This window comes from Astatotilapia calliptera, chromosome 4, assembly GCF_964374335.1.
Source record: "Astatotilapia calliptera chromosome 4, fAstCal68.1, whole genome shotgun sequence".
Taxonomy (NCBI): domain Eukaryota; kingdom Metazoa; phylum Chordata; class Actinopteri; order Cichliformes; family Cichlidae; genus Astatotilapia; species Astatotilapia calliptera.
The window spans coordinates 14,934,516-14,952,082 of NC_137425.1; the positions used below are offsets into that span (position 1 = coordinate 14,934,516).

Consider the following 17,567-nt stretch of genomic DNA (forward strand, 5'->3'; position numbering starts at 1 on the left):
TTTTACACTTGTCCTCGAGACTATCTATTACTCTGGATGACATTACTTTTGCGTCAAATCTTGAAGTTATGTCCGTCAATGTGAATATTAAACAAATATGTGGTTTATATCCCCCCACCCCCGGACCTGTTGTACCTCGTCAGTCTCCGGCACAAAATTAAAGGAAGGGGGATTATTTCAGAATAAAGCTACTGGTACGATATCACGAATTAGACGCCCTTCCATCTAAGCATCCCTCACTAGCTCACCTGTTGCTGTATACATCCGGGTCTTCGTCACCTGCCTTCTGGAGCTGTTACAGGTAGAAGTCGTGTAAATTTTTCTGCTCCCTCCGACTGAATTGGTTACATTTTTGTTGATTGGTGCTCCTCATGTTTTTGTATAGATCACCTGCGGATTGTTTCCTCTGAAGTTTTCCCTCCACCGATTGCTGGTATGTTTTAATTCTGTGCATTTAATGATTTTACTTCGCAGTAAACAGGTGTGTTTATAGGTCGTAGCTGCAGAAACCTCCATTCTGAGAACTGGAAGACGCCGTTTGTAACTTTGATTTTTCACGGTCTTAGCTTTATTTCTGTCACAATCGTCTTTTTACTGTAAATGCTAATTTTACCGTGCATTCACAGCATGTGGGTGGGCGGCTGATAGCATTACAGTGGCGCCGCTACTGTTTCTCTGGCTTACACTTACAGAAGTGCTGCTGCTTTGCCTTTATGCTTTGTTTTCTCCCTTGTTTCGTTCGGATTTTATTCTTCTCATTTCAGTAACTGTCTGGGCAGTGATTTGATCTTGATCGTTTGATCTTTGTGCATTGCTCTGGTTTAAGATTTTAGAATAGCCTTTAAGCCGTATGTAGAGCATATGGAAGCCTGTTAATGTGTTTTTGATGTATTGAATTATTCATTTCGAGCAGTTTGAATATATAACAATTAATATTAATTTTTGAAGTGATCAACAATAACACTTCTATTTGGGTGTTTACTGGGTTTTTTGGAGGTGTGGTCCTAAACTTTTGATCAACTGTAAAACAGCCTGTTTCAGTTTAAGCGTTGTTTTCAATAACCTTCTAAAAATGTTTTGTTTCACTCCCATTTCTTCTTTTTGCATGTTCGAGCTCCAGTTGGAACCTTGTTAAGATCCAACCATACAAAATATGATTTTTTTTTGTGCCATTTTTCAAGTGGTCTTAAACTTTTGATCAGGACTGTGTTACACCATTGGAAGTAGGCTGTAACTGTCCCTGAGACAGTTCAAATAAAGTTGGTTATTTCATGTTTCTGTGATAGATTCATGCTTAATTTAGTTCATTTATTTACAAGATAAGATGATAAAAGTCTAACATTAATTAAAAAAAAACATTTCTAAAATATGTGATTACAAAATATGGGTTTGTTAAATATGTAAAGTGCTGTAAAGTTTGTATGAGGTAGAGTTTGTCACATGACCAGAGTTTGGTTGAGAGCACAACCATGGCATTGTGGAGCTAGCATGGATACATGGCTACAGATGCATCTACAGCCTCAACGTTAATGTTATTCTGCATGTGGTCCAAGAGGCGCACATGGTATGGTTTCATGTATATTGTTTGTATAATGTTGCATATGTGTTCTACACTGGTAATGAGAGGACATTTTTGTGATATCCATTATTATGCATTTTTTCTGTTCTGCTTGCACAAGACTGTTTATGGACACTGATATGAGAGACTGATAAGCTCAAAGCATTTATGTTGTAAACTTTGTGTTTCTTCAGTTTTCATGGTGTCTGAAGACAATAAGAGTGAGAGAGAGAGAAAAATAAATTACCGAAGACATCAGTATGATGCGTGGCCATTCTTTGTTGGACCCCTGTAGTTACATAGGCCCTCTCTCCGTTTTCTAGCTGCAGCTGCACCAGTGTTTCTGCAATAGGGTTAACCACAGAGGCTTTTTTTTTTTTTTTAGATGAATATTTTATATAAATTAATAACTTGTTTCCTTTTATCAGGGGCTGATGCAATAAAGTGGAAGTGACTGGATGCCTTAGTGGTGGGACCTTCCATGTGCCTTGATTATTTATGGACCTCTGGTTTAAACTGCACCAGTGTGTGTGCAAGACAGGGATGGGGAACTCAAAATCTTGTCTTTTTGAGTCTCAGGTTTAAGTAGCAGCTTTACTAATATTGACCTGTGACTATTTCATGGATTCAGTGCAGCTGCTGAATAGATTACCTTCAGTGTCATTAAAAACACTGATAATGTTACTTAGGACAAAAACACATCATAGTTAATCAAGGCCGTTTTAATAAGGTTAAAGTTTTACCCAGTTATGATACAGCAAAACTGTTGGTAAATGCATATATTCTTGCATCTTTTGGAAAGTTTTGTATTAGGCGAAATTGTATATGCATTATGAAAACAATCTTGCCATGCTGTTTCATCACTCATTCAATCAATCTTGCTTCCTGCAGCCTTTCTGACCTTGTAAATAACATAAACATAGATGAATAACATAAATACATAAATACTGAAGACATGGAACAAATCTGCGTCATGTCATTTATGTTTATTCTTCAGAGAACTTCCTTTTGGAAAGTTGTTTTTTTTTAAGTTTGGTGTTTATTTATATAAATTTTTATTTTAAACATAGCTTTGGAAGTAAACCCAGACTCTTTTTGTGCTGTTTTATCAAAATTGTGTTGACATTCTGACAAAATGGTAAAGAATCTGAGTGTTTTCAAAGAACACATTTGCTTGTCATACCTAACAGTTGCTGTTAGTTTTGTTTTGTCTTTATGTATTTGTTTACCAACGTTATTCCTTTTACATTTTTCCTATCTGGGTTTTTTCCCACATTCAAACAAAACTAAATGTCAGTGTTTCAATATTTAGTCTTTCACTCACTCCTTATTTTTACATGTCCACTAAGATCCTATAGTCAAACATCCAGCCACTTCCGGCACCTCTGCAATAACACTAGCTCTTCCACCTTTTCGCACTTACCCTTACTCATCCTCTGACTAGCATCTGTTTATGTTCAGATCTGGTTCCACTCACCTCCTTTTGTTCTACTTACCTTCTCTTCCTTTTTTGCTTTTTTTTTTTTTTTTTACCTTAATCGACTTTTGTTTTTAAAACTTCTACTTATTGTTGGACTTCTCCTTTTTTGTTTTTGTTCCTGACTGTTCCCAGTCTATGCCTTCTGGCTGACTTCACCCTCTCTGAAAGAACCTTTTCTACCGCATCTTCAATAGCAGGTAAACTATTTGAACTTTTGCTCTAAACGTATTGTTTATATATCTGCCTATTCCTAGCCATTTTGTTGTTTGATTAGAAATTACAATTTATCTTTCAGTTTTTCTTTGTGGTCATGGATGATTTTGTGAGAAACAAACTGACTGAATGGGATCTACAAAAGTGGATGGATAAATTTGAAGGTAAGGTATACCTATGCATCACTGATGAGCACAGATTTTGTACAATAATAATGTGATGTTTAACATGACAATTTGGCAAGCGAAAGGTCACTGGATTGTTTCCAGCTGGAGATTTGGGTCTGTATCAGGAAGAGCATATTGCCTAATGAAGCATTTGGAGCCACCCACTGCGGCAACAACTTGTAGCAAGAGAGTAGCCAATGAATACTGAAAAAGAATCTGTTAGTGTAGACATAAATGCTGCAACTTTGTTGAGCAGCAAAGCAGGTAATTTTCCTACTGTACTGGAGTAGTACATATGCACCAACGGCAACACATTGGTACATTTTATACAAATCTCGATAATAGTTATGATAGTTACTTTTCTGTAGCATCTTGTAGGTTGTTAATTTAACAGAGAAAAGTAAAATATAAATTAATAAAAGAAAACACAAATGACATGCCTTCAATTCAAAGAGCCAATGTATTAAATTGCCCCTGTGAGGGCAAATTACACTTTAACAGCTGTGTCAATAACTAAACTCTCCTTCATCATATGCATATGTGTAGTAATTTTAAAATGATTTGCACTTCTGCATTACTAAGATTTAAATTTTTAATTACAGATGAAGAAATTACACAGGAAAGTTTATATGAACTTAATGATGAACTCATTGATAAGTTGATTCCAAAAGTTGGACCAAGATTAACGTTCAAGCAGAAATTAAAGCAGTTAAAGGTAATTGTACTTGTGTTGTGTTTATTATGCTGCTCTCTTTTTTTGCTTGTTTTCTCTTTTTTTTCTCTTAATAGGTGATCAGCGAGATTTTTGTTTTTCTTTTTAAGTACCCTTTCGCACTGTCCCTCTTCCATTCTGTTTTTCTTTTCTTTCATCTTTCTTTCTGCCTTTCCTATCCCCTAACCATGTCTGTCCCATCTGTAACAACTGAAAATAAAATAAATAATAATAACAAATGTTGATCAAATGGACCAATACGGCAAAGCTGTGATGATCCACTTGGTAAAGTAAATCCGTTGGGTATCTTTGTTGGCCTTCAGACAACAATTCTGACAGCTAAAGAACCAAACGGGACAGACACAGAAATAAATAAATAAATAAATTTTAAAAAGTAATTGTACTGCATGTAATTAGTATTTCTAAAGTTGTCTGTGAAGGTTCTCAGTCAGTTTATTTCTAAAGTTATTTTGCATATTGTTATATTTGGTCTGATAAATCTCAATTTCTGTGAATTTATATTAGAATTGGATTAGTATATGCAAACACACATTAACACAAAACTATTTACCTGGAATTTTTTGTTCTTACTAGGAAGAACAAAACATAAATCAGGAAACAGTCAATTTGTCTGTTCAAGTAAGTTAAATACAATTTCATTTAAATGGCCAAGATCAATAATAGCAATTACAGTGTTTCAGTTACTTTGCACTATTAACAGGAGCAAAAAGAAGCACCTGATATAGATCAGGTAAGATTTATATATAATTAAATTCCTATATTTGATTACATAATTTTTCATGCATTAAATGTACATTGATCCCCAGGTTTTGGCATCCACAAGTGATAAAGGTAAGATGTATGCCTTTATTACCTATATTACAAGTATTAGCAGTATTTTCAAGACAACAGTGTTTTCACTTGGACAGAATAATACCAGTCAGTTTGAGTATTAAATTTCACTCCTGAGCAAATCCCATTTAAAATTATTTATTTGTACATTTTTATTTTTATTTTATTTTATTTTTATTCAATTAGGAAAGAGAAGGTTTGAACATCCAGACGAGTCCAGCAAGTTGCAACCACCAGCTAAACGACAACGTAGCTCCCAACCAAGACCATACTTGGGTATTTCTCTATAAACAATGCCATTTAACAAAAATGGCATTTTTTTCATTGGTTTATTGGTGTAAAAGTATGTTAATAAAATAGAATTTTTAAGAGGCAACGGCTCGCATGCCACATATACCATAATTAAATATTTAATGTTTTTGCCAAGTTCCCATATTATGAGCATGATACATAATGTTCAAACATTTTTCCTCTTTGTATTACATTTTGTATTGACTAACATTGGAGCCGAGGAGCCTGACTTAGCTGGGCTTACTACAAGACACCATGAGCTCAGAACCAGTCATCTTGAAGGGGGCTGGAGTGTTCAAAACCGGAGTTACTCTTGCTGAGACTGGCAGGAGCTGAACTACTCCAGTAGCTTAGTGAGATGTGGTTGGCAGGGCCGAGTTACTCATATTTCCCCAGTTCCAGCCCATGGGTTGGTTAATGGGTCCTGACTGTCTCCTGGCCTCTCTTTCTCTGGTGTACCTCTTCAGGTGATTAGTGAAGGCTATGAGTCTTTGCCTAGCAGTTTATAAGGCCTTGGGCATGGGTAGCTTGCTATACTTTTTAAGCATCCCTTTCTTCATCACACCTTTCTGCAGCTCTAATAATTGGCTAACTTCCCTCTGTGCTGCCTTGACCTTGGCATGCACTTCTTCTAGTAGACTGTCAGAGGATACGTCTTATACTCTTGGTAATCAACCATGGAGGATCCAGGTTTTCAGCGTAGCCACAATCTTTTCTTTAAGCTCAGCTGCTCTCGTACTCAATCCCTTGAATACACCTGTTATTCTTGGAGCTCTGTGAGATCTGGTGATCATAAAATCCCCTCTGACCTGACGTGACCTGTCCCACCAATACCATAGCATTTGTGTTATACAGCATCAGTCTTGAGTTGTGGTAGCAGTTACTTCTCTTGGTTGCTGGAACAATGAGATACTTGTTGTTTTATAATTAGTCTAGATGCTAGATGTACAGCTGTTGTTTGGTTAGCATATCTTAGTTGCACTGCAATGTAACATGTGACAATTAAAAGCCGCAGTTTAGAGATTAGGTGGCATATCATCAAAGTAGCCATTCATTTTACCGGAATCCTTGAATTTCTCCCGAATTATGTCCTTTCATCTATTTTCTTACCGTGGTAATGTCACCTTTCTCCATCCCTTCCTCGCTCTTTTGTGGACTTCTGTCCCTCCTGTACTTCTCCTTTGCTGATGCTAGTAACATCAGCCTCCTGTGAGTGTGAGGGCTTGTTACTTGTTGGTGTCGGTGTTGTTGTTGGTACCACCGTTGATGGCGCAGCTGCTAACGTGTCAGTTACCTTGACATATTTTGTTGCATTTATTGTAAGTGGATTTTTTTTCTTTTTCTCTCTTAGCTTTTCAGGTTCATCTTTTCACCACTTCTTCCACAATAAACTCAGTTCTACAAGGTGTGTGAGTGCACAGCAAAGGTGGAGAGGGCCTGGTTGTGTTAAGCGATTTGATTGGGTAAAACAGTGTCAGTTAATGATAGCAGTTAATTAATGAATAGGCAGCTGTCAGTGTTTGTGTGGATGGTCCACAGCAGTCATTGGTCTAAAAGCACATTGGCAAAACAGGCAAATGTCTGGTATGCCAGATTACCAGTCAAGCCCTGGTGGGCACTGAAGGTGGAGGGATCAGGTTTGGGGAGGAATCCTGTCACTCATGGTTTTGAGCTTGTGGGGCTCGAGAATCAGCTGGCAGTTACTGATAGGCCAAGTGGAATGTAGATCTGGCAGTAGCTGAACGAAAAACTCCGAACTGCCAGTGCAGAGGAGAGTCCAGCTATTAGATGAACCTTTTGAGTCAGGAATGAAAATGCAGCATTCGTAGTCATCACAAAACACTGTACCATCATTTTATGCTGTCAGAGATATTTGAGGTTGCACGGGAGTTTTCCAAACCAATCTATTTGGGGTTTTTGGAATTCGAGAAGGTATTTTATCCTGTGAGAAAAGAATGGAGTGGCCACTCAGGAAAGCACTTTTGCTTCGAGTAAAATATGTCTTTGGGTCCTGTTCACAAGTGAGAGTGGAGTGAGAAATTAGTGATATGGTGAGATGGTCATTCAGAAAGGACTCAGAGAAAGGATCATTGGGATGGTTTCACTGGTTTATAGCTCCTGCTAAATAATTATTTACTTCTTTGCTTACAGAAGCAATCGTGCTGTCTGATGTAAAAAACATAATGAAATTCGTCCATGCCAGACTACACGAAAAAGACAAGCTCAGTGCTTTCCTGAAGTGAGTATTAAGTTTCCGTATTCTTTGTTGTGTCTGTATAGCCATGTTAGAAAGCCATGTTTGTTTGTTTGTTTGCTAGCAAGTGATTCTAGAATCATAAATAATCATAGTAACATGGACATTCATTCCTTATTTAATTTGTAAGACTCAAGACCTCCATTGTTTGGGAGCACATGAGCTGTCTTTTATTGTTGGGGGATGTTCATTACAAGAAATAACAGTTTTCTTTTTGCTGAGCCTACATGAACCTACATTTTGTGCTAGTATTCACCAATGTATTTCTTGACTGGTGAAGTATTTTTACTATTACTTACTTTATTAGTTACTTTAAAGTTGTATTGCTGACAGACAGGTTAAAACAGAAAATGAATTCTTCCAATGCTTTAAGTGTGGATCACAGTTAGTCTCACTTGGGTTCGATTTACTTCTGCCAGACTTTTATTCTTGTGAATTTCTGGTAAGTCTGTATAGTACAGCTACTTTTATTTGCTGTTTCTGGTATCCACAAATTAGAGGTAAAAATTTAACTCTTCCTCTCATTTAACAGGAAAAAAATTAGGGATTTGGAGACAGACAAGAGGGAGCTGGTTGGTGTCTTTGGTAAAACTGGGGCTGGAAAGAGTTCTCTGATAAATGCCATCATTGAAGAGAAGAACCTTTTGCCTTCTGGAAGTGTCAGTGCATGCACCTCAGTCATGATCAAAGTGGAGGCTAACATGCAAGGCTCTAAGTATGAGGCAGACATTGAGTTCATCACACCAGAGGTAAAATTAGTTTTAGCTGCAGAAATATAATATCTTATTTTTCTGGGTTTAGGCCCTTTTAATAAAACTGAGAAGCATTTTTGTTTTTAAGGAGTGGAAAGATGAGTTGTGGTCATCTCATCAATTTATTGGGGATAATGAAGACTGTGAAATGGATGTTGATAATGACTATCATGACATCAGTGAAAAGTTTTCAGCGCTCTATGGAGAAGAATGGAAAGGAAAGTCTTTTGAAGATCTTATGGATGGAAAATATTTCAGAGAAATTCCAGAATTTCCCCAAAGCAGGAGGAAGATTTTGTCATGTGAATCAGTAAGACATCACCGCTCTATTACTAAACAGGAAGTGTGATGTGTTAAAATTTTATAAATTTGCTGTTATTAAGTATAGTATTTGGTTTCAGTAATTTAGGAACTGTGCAACCTACAGTAAGAGGTGTATGAGACAATTGTCCACTAACAAAAAAAATTAATCTGTTCTATTTTGTTATATTATCTGTCATTTTCAGACATATTTTCTTTTTAGGCCTGTGACAGACAGGCAACCTGTTCCAGGTATACCCCAACTGTCTCCATATGGCAACTGGAGAGGTTGCAGCCCCCTTTGAGACCCTAAATTAGAAAGTTGAAGAGAATGAATGGATGGATCAGTCATTTTAAACACTGTTTATATTTGAAAAGTTGGTTCAAAATTCAAGTTGTGTGTGTGTGTGTTTGTGTTTGTGTTTGTGTGTGTGTGTGTGTGTTTGTGTTTGTGTTTGTGTGTGTGTGTGTGTGTGTGTGTGTGTGTGTGTGTGTGTCATTTTAGGAAAAGTCATCAAATTTCAAGATTTTACTGCTGTTAAATGTGACTTTTGATCTGAACAGTATCTAAGGGTTAAATTACACCATTTAACAGTTTGATTCTTGGGTGATTTCACTATGTGCAACACAGTGATTTATTACTGTTACTGAAGGTTACTCACCATACCAACTAGATTTTAAGTCTTAATATAAAATGAGTAACAGTAGGGTGGGCATTAGGTAAGGCTGCACTTTTTGCAGCAATCTCCTATAGAAAACTATTCCACACGGATATAAAACAGGTCTGCTGATCACATTTAAATCTAAAATTAATGACTCATGCAAACTTTTACTGAGACTAGTTAATTGCTTTTTTGTCATCTTTTATGGCACTGTAATTCTTTAAAGCAATCTGTAACACACTTGCAGTGTAGGATTGAAGTAAAACTGTCTTGCATTGCTTTATTTTTGTTATTTATTGCAGGCTGAAGAACTCTCTGCAGAATGTGTCAAATACACAAGAAGTGATTCAAAACAAGGAGAAGGTAATGAAGGAAAAAAGTGGTTTTGGCCACTGGTGAAGTGTGTGACTGTCAGGTTGCCAAACAATCCTTTTCTCCAGCATGTCACACTTGTGGACCTTCCTGGAAATGGCGACCGTAACAAGTGCAGAGATCAGATGTGGAAAGGGGTAATTCACATTTACTGCTCTTTGCTTTATTCTGTGCAAACAGTAATGTCATCTTTTGATGAAGCATTGAGACGATGATGTTATTCTCCTTTCAGATAGTTGGAGATTGTTCTACTGTGTGGATTGTGACTGAAATTAATCGTGCAACGTCAGAGAAAGAGGCCTGGGAGATCCTGGACAGTGTCAGTAGTCTGATTGGAAATGGTGGCGAATGTCAGCAAATTCACTTTATCTGCACCAAGTCTGATCTTCTTGATGACTCAGATGATCTGTAAGTAAATTTCCCATGCTGATCAGCTGCAGGGTGTTTCCATAGAAGATCAACCCAGGCTAGACAGAGAGTGAAGCAAAGGGTTTGGCTTTATTAATGCAGAACATTTAGGTCAAAAGGAGTCTCAGACGCTGAGACAATTTTATAAAGTTTACTAAATAAGGTGCACTGAGTAATGAAAAGAGAATTGCCTGGTCAGAAGGAAATTGAGTTATTTGAGAGTGACGCAGGCAAGGCAGCTTTATGTATGGGTACAAAATCTATGAGATTATAGGAAACTTCCGAACAAATCATAATCCATCTAGATCATGTCTCCAAAAGTTGAATCTGTTCATCTGGATGTAGCGTTTTGTGGGAGAAATATTTCATCACTTATCCAAGTGACTTCTTGACTACTTCAATATTCATATGGACAATGACAAAATCCCTCTTTCCAGAGAGATCTGCCATCCATGGCCTTCCGTCTATTCACAGCTCCTCAACCCCTCATGAACTTGTTTCTCATTATAATGTCAACCTTCATAACCTTCGTAACATATTTGCTCCACTTAAACATCGAACTGTCTCATTTTCCCATTCAGCACTATGGTTTACCCCCAACCTGCGTCATCTTAAAGCTAAAGGACGCCAACTCGAACGTCTATTCAAGAAAACTGGACTTGCTATACATAAAGAAATGTATAATGATCATGTTTTGTTCTATAAGGACTGCATTGTTTCAGCCAAATTCGCATACTACTTTGGTTTAATCAGTTCTAATGAAGGTAACTCCAGGTCTCTCTTTTCATTGTTCAGTAAAATTACAAAAACTCGAGACATATTCTCCTCCCATATGTATTCTGCTGACTTTTGTAATTCTCTTATCTCTTTTTTTCACCCGTAAAATCTCAGATATTCACCGTCAACTTAACTCTGCAGGAGCTTCCGACTCTGAAGTAGACTTCCTGTTTCTCCCACTGTCTTCCTGTCACTTATTTTCTATTATCACAAACATTCTTGATTTGTATCACTTTTTTCTCAAATATCCATTACAGTCTTAAGGAAGGTACCTCATTAGTCTGTTGGTGGGTTATTGCCATTGAGACAAGTATATTTCTTTGTGTGTGTGTGTGTGTGTGTGTGTGTGTTACCCCCCTTTTTTTAGTTCGTCAGCTGATTTCCATGATCTACTAACTGAAAGAAATGTGCAAGCCAAGGATGCAATAAAGATAGAATTCAACAAGCAAAGCAAGATTAAGGTGAATTTTATAGTCCGACAGAGAGTCTAATGCAAAGTCTCTCCACATTTGCATTAAATTGAAATCACATTTTTCCCTAGAAACACTTCACTGACGACACTTTCAAAGTGTTCACAGTGAGCTCCAAAGAGTTCCTAAAAGAAAACTACTTAAGTCCAGAAGATACTGGTAGGTGAAGTCTCCTTTATGTAAACATAACATGCATAGCTAGAATGCTAATGTTTTTTCAGTTTGCTTTGATTGAAAGAAGAATTGTTTAATTTTAATTAAACTATGTATGTATGTCCTTGAAACAGAAATAACCAAACTTCAGAGATTTTTGCAAGATCTCAATGACTGTCACTCAGAGACGGTAAACTATGTGAAGGGAGCTCACGGGATTCTGTCTTTGATTCAAGGCGCCAACTCCAGAGGAGTGGTAAGGTCAAGTAAGAGATACAAAATAATATTCTCTTAAATGTTTGGATTTCTCATATGTATTTGTGTTTCTTTTATTGGTTTTTGTTACTAATTTATGAGTTATTATTTGATTGATTCGTGTAGGTTTGCTGTTCTATTTTGCTTCTTAGGTCCGTATTACAGGAGAGTGACTTTTTAAACCAACTGAATTTCATTAAGAAACAACAACAAGTAGTTTTTATGGTTTTACTAATAAAAATATTTTTCAGAATAGTAAAAAAGGCGAGGTGTGTGAAGAACTTGAGATAAACATGAGCCTCCAACTTGATAATGTCAGAAAAGAAATGGAAGACGCCTATACGGCTTTAAAAAAATGTCTTGATGATGGTGTTGAGAAATCCAAACGTTCATATGGAGAAAAACTCAAGAACTTCTTGTATGATGTATGTAGTTTAATCATAGTTAAAATACATACAGATTTTGCATGACAATGTAAAATGCAATAATTCTGAGTTTTCTTTTGTGTTTCAGGGAAAGAATGGTGGTGCTTTTTACAATTTACCGAAGTGTGTCGTTGAGAATGGTGGCATCTACAAACCAAAAAAAGGGAAACCAATAAACCTTAATATGAAGTTGGCTTCCTGTCTGATTGACAGCATTGGTGCAGAATTCAGAAAAACCTTCCCGTAATAAAAACATGTTCTAAACAGTCACATAATATCATTCAAGATATGTAATTTATAACATATAAACTTGCCAGTTAAGCCATTATGATCTACAATGTTTACATGTTTTAGAAATGAAGTAACTTGTGGAGCATTCAATGGAGTCATCAAGACATTTTCACTTGACATTGATTCTCTGATTGAAAAGTACAAAAATGCTGAACTGCAACTCAGATTTCTCAAGACAGAGGTAAGAAGTGAAACTTTACTGTCTATCAATGGACTGATGGTAAAGTTCATCCTTATTTCATGTTTGTCTGTAAGGAAGAAAATATTAAGGCAAGACTGAGCAGAATCATCCAGAAACAGAAGAAAAATGTCTACAGCAGTCTGACAGAGACGATTGAGAACATTATGGAAGAAGGCTACAAGAGTAAGAAATAAAATCAGAGATTCACAACTTGGCAGTGAAACAGATATTTTATTTTTTAGAATTATTTGGCATGAAAAGTCTGAAGAGTTTTCTGTCTTTTTGTAGAGGCTTTAGCATTTACAGGAGAAGGCATGCTGTACAACATGAGGGAGACTATTGAGAACCACGTGCACTCAAAGAAGGACATGTTTGAGCAGGCAAAAAACACCATGTTGGAGAAGTTGCACGATTTGATGGTTTGTCATGTTTTATAAAGAATTATGATGAACATATTTTCTCATAACTCACCTGAAGCCTTTTTCTGTATTTAACTGGATTAGCCTTATACAAAAATGGTTGTTTCCATTCATATTTTTCATCCAGTCTGAGAACCTTCTAAATACAACTTTAACACAGTATCTTAGTCTGTGGTAAGTGATGAAAAACTTTAAAATTTTAAATTAGGTATACGTCTTGGAGACTCTGGAGAAAACTATGAAGGAATCTATTGGACTTTCATTCAAAGCTGGAGAGTGCTTACTCCCAGGTAAACAGTTTGATGTAATTACATTGGTTCAAATTGTTTCCCTTCCCTCTTTATCTTTGCAGTCTTGCAGGGGTGTCTATATATTTATCTTTAAAAAAATAAATGAATAAATAACTGATTACTCATTCACACATATGTGTGTCACTCTGGGGGGAAACAATTCAAAAAATATTTTGTTTTTCAGATGTTTCAACAGAGCTTGAGATGGTGAAGAAATATTATGATCAACTTGTAGGCACTCCAGATGATGAAATATCACTAACTCTGTAAATCCTAATGTTATCAACTGTCAAATGTCAATGTTTTTTGTCTTTAAAAATGTTAAAATTTGTTTTAAGTACATATGCTGATCATCTTAGAGGCTGCAATTAGTCCATTTTAGGGACTAGTGTAGTGTGAGGATTGTTAAAAGCAATATTAAGATGTAAATAATTCATATCTTCCATTTGTCATCGTTCAGTAGTTAAGTAAAACTATTTATGCATTTTGACTGATACTGTTTAAAAAGCTTGAGAATATATTTTTTATGTGCTTGATCTGCTTACCCTGAGTTACAGTTTTTCATATTAAATCATTACATGACATTATAGAGTTGTGTAATGTTTAGATTATTTCTTGTATTCTTCCTCTCATTTAGTCATGTTGTCTTGTTGGTTTACAGCTTAATTTCTCCCTTGGTGTTCCTTAGTCCTGTGTTATGAAAAATGTATTTCCTCTTTGGTTCTTGACTTTTTTTTTTTTTTTAAGTTTTAGGATCCAAACTTAGTAAACAATCCTGCTCCATAACAAAACAAACATACAAAAACCCATTGCATTACAGTTTTTGGAAATATGAAATCACTATAACATTGTATACATGTGTATTTAAACATCTTTACATTGACAGAAATTGGAGTTGGTTTGACCCATCTGTGATAGAAGTGAGCTGTATGTGGTCTATGATGAAAAATGCGTTTTACATCCTGTGAGGCCTTAATGTCGTGTTATCGTTTGGTGGGCCTGTTTTTATTTCCTTTTTGTTCAGACCATCATTAGTGGCTCTTCCCATCCATTATGAGAAAAGGAGTTCACCTGTTTGGGAACCTATGTAAGGTGATATAATTTTAAGATGGCTGCCACCCTCCCCCTCCTCTAAGAAGGCTGAGGCTTTTCTGGCACCCAATTTATTTATTTATTTTTTCTTGCTGTTGTTTTTTTCCCCTTTTGTGGCTTTTCCGTTTTTTTTCTAGTTTCAGTCACTTGTAGGTAGGTTATAGGTAAGCACACAGTTGTTGTTGCTTTTTTTGCTTTACCACTGTGCTTAATAAATGAATATGGTAAAATTGTTTGTGTGGAATTCCCTTCTTTGTTGTCTAAGGAGCTTGGAAAGAAAACCGTCTGGACTTTTCTAAGTTGCTTGAAGATGTTTCACCTCTCATCCGAGAAGCTTCTTCAGTCATAACTTATCCATGCCTTCGTTACTTCAAGATTAGACTACTGCAACTCCCTTTACCTGGGCTTCCAATCTGTCCTTCTACATAAACTACAACTTGTCCAAAATGCAGCGGTACGTCTTTTAACTGGTACTAGAAGATTTGATTCTTTTACCTTGAACCTTACTGATCTACATTGGCTGCCCATCAAATATCGGATTAATTTTAAGATTTTATTGCTTACATTCAAAATCGTAAATAATATTGCACCATGCTATTTAACTGAACTTCTCAGCCTGTATACTCCTAGGAGAGCACTTCGATCATTGAGTCAAATGCTCTTGGTGCAACCTTGGTCCCAGCTGAAAACCAGAGGGGATCGTGCCTTTGCCATTGCTGCACCTAACCTCTGGAACAGTTTTCCAGCTGATATTCACACGTCGGAATCTATTTAATCTTTTAAAACACGATTGAAAGGTTATTTATTTGATCTTGCATTTTCGATTAGTTAGTGATTTATCGGACTTTGTGCTTTTGTTACATTTGTGTGTACTTTTAACCTATTGTGTTACTGTTTTTTTTCCCCAGTTGATAGTTCTGTGTTGATTTTACCTAACTTTTACACCAAGAGTGAAATATTTCTTTTAACATAGTACTCCCGGGTTAATCGGTGCGGTTTTTTTGGGGGGGTTTTTTTTGTCTGGCAATGTATTTGTACTCTACTATCGTACTCACATGTAATTAATTTTATTTCATATTTAACTATTGAGAACCACTTTGGTGTACCTTTGGTCTTTAAATGTGCTATATAAATAAAGTATCGATTGATAAGCTCAAATGGTGGAGAGTCCCAGAGTCCCCCCCCCCCCCCCCCCCCCCAAGAGGGACAATGGACACCCTAATGATCCTCTATGTAATCACAAGAGACAGGTGTGAAAACAGGTGTGGATCACAATCAACCGAGGTTTCAGGCGAACTTATTGTAAAACCAAGCCAAACCCTATGGGGCAGGATATGAGTGGGCATTAAGGGCCACTCACATCCTGGGCCTTCTGACAACAGGAAATCACATTATTAGAGATGGCAGGCAGTTGGTGTTATAAACCCCTGCCTCTGTTCGAACAGAGCTTCCTTTCCAAGCTCCTTAGACTATGATGACCTGGATGACTGAGAAGCTTCACAGACATATCCCTTCTTTGTTATGAGCCTAACATGCTGGACATTACAATCTCTAGTTTATCAATTATAAATAACACCAAAAACAAGCTTTACACTGACATGCAATGTGAATGGAATTGTAGGTGAATGATTATTATATTTCATATTGTATTGTTAATCACCAATTAGTGGCCAATCCCATTATATGGTGCTACTATAAATAGTAGCTGCCATCTGAGCAGCTGTTAGAGGTGGGCCACTTTGTTTTATACTCAGATGAAGTTGTTTGATCAGCCTGGGCCTGGGTGGACACTTAATAGCTTTAGAGCTTTGTTTGAGTTTTCTTCTGCCCATATCAGTATGTATATGTGTGTGTGTGTGTGTGTGTGTGTGTGTGTGTGTGTGTGTGTGTGTGTGTGTGTGTGTGTGTGTGTGTAGGTGTGTGTGTGTGTGTAATAAAAATCAATATTTCAAAATAAATTAATCCATTAATAAAAACTTTAAATTAAACATCAATTCCACAAAATTTTAATTCATTTACTTATTTCTCCTTTTTAAATTGTTACTTAAAGATTTTGAAAGATGTTTTGTCATCTGGATTTCAATAGTTTTTGAAATGAGGTTTTTATTGAGAGTTAAAAAATTTTTGAAGTATTTATTAATGGTTTAACAATTCATCTTGAAAGATTGATTTCTAAATAGTGTTTTTGTTTTAAATTAAATTATCAAATAAGAAATTACCTATTTAATTTTTAAATAAATAAAATAATTACAATTTTGTTTTTAAAAATGAATTTACAAATGCATATTTCATTATACAATTAATTATTTCAACAGAGAATTGTCTATTTCGATGCATGTGACTGTTCTGGTCTTCCATATATGTCATCATTATTGGTTACTTGCTCTTGTCCTTATTATCCTGCCATGCCTCCCACATCTGTCCCATGTTGTCACATGATGTAATGTTTGTTTTTGTTGGGACTGTGTATATAGTAAAGTAATAGCAGAAGGGAGGAAGGTGTTCCTCCTGAATACAATATTTCAATTAGCCTTAAATGATCTGCAAATGAATATGATGCAAATGGATTGATCATAGTTTTTATTTGCCATAGTTTCAGTTTCTATTTATCATGACGACATTTATCTTTACACTTTACACTGTGCTTGAGATTATTGTACCCGGCCCTAAAAATCTTAGAAATATGGTATCTAACCAGATGCTTATTTTGGATGACATTACTTTGGCCTCCAGTGAGGAATCTTGGAGCTGTATATGTCCTTCTATGTGCATATTAAACAAATATGTCGTACTGCTTTCTTCCAGGCTATACATACAAGGTCTTAAATGATCAGGCCTTATCTTAATAACCTTATAGTACAGTAGCACCCCATTAGAGCACTTCCTTCTCAGACTGCAGGCCTTCTTGTAGTTCCTAAAGTATTTAAAAGTAGAATGAGAGGAAGGCCTTTAGTTTTCAGGCTTCTCTTCTGTGAAACCTGCTCCCAATTTGGATTCAGGAGACAGACAATATCTCTACTATCAAGCCTTGAAACGTATAATCTGTTTATACATTACTCTTTCAACATCTATCAATCTATGGTTTTCTTCCACAGCATGTCTTTGTGTTATCTTCATCCTCTTACCACATCCAGTTGTGGAAGATGGCCATCCCTCCCTGAGTCTGGTTCTGCTGGAGCTCATATGGGTCACA

The 17,567-nt window shown here is 36.3% G+C and overlaps 1 protein-coding gene across 5 annotated transcripts; it reads left to right on the forward strand.

Moving 5' to 3' along the window:
• Positions 1–14,604, forward strand: LOC113020766 (nuclear GTPase SLIP-GC-like). Of its 5 annotated transcripts, XM_080300278.1 has the most exons (23): positions 1–433; positions 3,171–3,235; positions 3,334–3,415; positions 4,021–4,133; positions 4,725–4,769; positions 4,852–4,881; positions 4,958–4,982; positions 5,169–5,258; positions 7,425–7,512; positions 8,060–8,276; positions 8,368–8,589; positions 9,544–9,750; positions 9,846–10,021; positions 11,166–11,259; positions 11,340–11,427; positions 11,556–11,677; positions 11,928–12,101; positions 12,190–12,344; positions 12,456–12,573; positions 12,648–12,756; positions 12,862–12,992; positions 13,201–13,282; positions 13,467–14,604. In XM_080300278.1, exons 3-23 carry the CDS (start codon positions 3,349–3,351, stop codon positions 13,550–13,552), a joined length of 2,439 nt encoding a protein of 812 aa, XP_080156404.1. In that variant the 5' UTR covers positions 1–433; positions 3,171–3,235; positions 3,334–3,348; the 3' UTR covers positions 13,553–14,604. The 5 variants fall into 5 exon arrangements, 4 of the variants coding, with proteins under 4 accessions (XP_080156404.1, XP_080156403.1, XP_080156405.1 ...); XM_080300277.1 differs by having other exon boundaries at positions 3,171–4,133; XM_080300276.1 differs by lacking the exon at positions 1–433 and having other exon boundaries at positions 446–3,235; positions 3,334–4,133.
• Positions 14,605–17,567: the final 2,963 nt, after the last annotated feature.

Coding starts and splice junctions, on each gene's coding strand:
- LOC113020766 (XM_080300277.1), top strand. CDS start 3,951: ATGCATATGTGTAGTAATTTTAAAATGATTTGCACTTCTGCATTACTA. Junction 8,590..9,543: donor AGATTTTGTCATGTGAATCA/GTAAGACATCAC, acceptor TATTTATTGCAG/GCTGAAGAACTCTCTGCAGA. Junction 13,283..13,466: donor TGGAGAGTGCTTACTCCCAG/GTAAACAGTTTG, acceptor TTTGTTTTTCAG/ATGTTTCAACAGAGCTTGAG.